Source organism: Monoraphidium neglectum, assembly GCF_000611645.1.
Source record: "Monoraphidium neglectum strain SAG 48.87 unplaced genomic scaffold scaffold01222, whole genome shotgun sequence".
In the NCBI taxonomy this organism is placed as follows: domain Eukaryota; kingdom Viridiplantae; phylum Chlorophyta; class Chlorophyceae; order Sphaeropleales; family Selenastraceae; genus Monoraphidium; species Monoraphidium neglectum.
In genome coordinates, this window is record NW_014012406.1 from 4,595 (window position 1) to 5,085 (window position 491).

Genomic DNA, 491 nt, shown 5'->3' on the forward strand with positions numbered 1-491 from the left:
GGGGGGGGGTGCCCGCCACAATGCATCCGCAGCGCCCTGCCGCTCCACGTTAAGGTTTATGCAGCGCGTCATGCCGTGCGCCCAGAGCGCCAGGCGCACCCGGCTGCGCCAACATCCGGATCACTCGCCTTTCTCGCCCTCGCCGCCGGCACCGCCCTCCTGCCCTGCGCCGCCCTCCTCCCCTGCGTCGCCCTCCTCCCCTGCGCCGTCGTCCCCCCCTGCGTCACCGCCCTCGGCCTTGTCCTCGACGCCGCCCACGAAGCCCTCCAGTGCGGCGACTGCGTCGTCGCCGTTGGCTGCCACGGGCTTGTCATCCTCTTTGGGGGCCGCCTCCGCCGGTGCTGGCGCCGCGGGGGCCTCTGGTGCCACCGCGGCGGGCGCCGGCGCGGGCGCAACGGGCGCCGGCGCGGGTGCGACGGGCGCCGGCGCGGGCGCCGGGGCAGCGGGTGGGGGCGCAACGACCGCGGGGGGCGCCGCCGCCACCGGCGGGG

General features: G+C 78.6%; 1 protein-coding gene across 1 annotated transcript in view; it reads right to left on the reverse strand.

Moving 5' to 3' along the window:
- Window positions 1-120: 120 nt before the first annotated feature.
- MNEG_7084 (hypothetical protein) overlaps window positions 121-491 on the reverse strand; it is a gene marked incomplete at both ends in the record, with an annotated part of 1,674 nt that continues 1,303 nt past the window's right edge. The window contains one exon of the mRNA XM_014044442.1: window positions 121-357. Within this exon, the coding sequence (XP_013899896.1) occupies window positions 121-357 (237 nt within the window). The remainder of the gene's footprint in view (window positions 358-491) is intronic.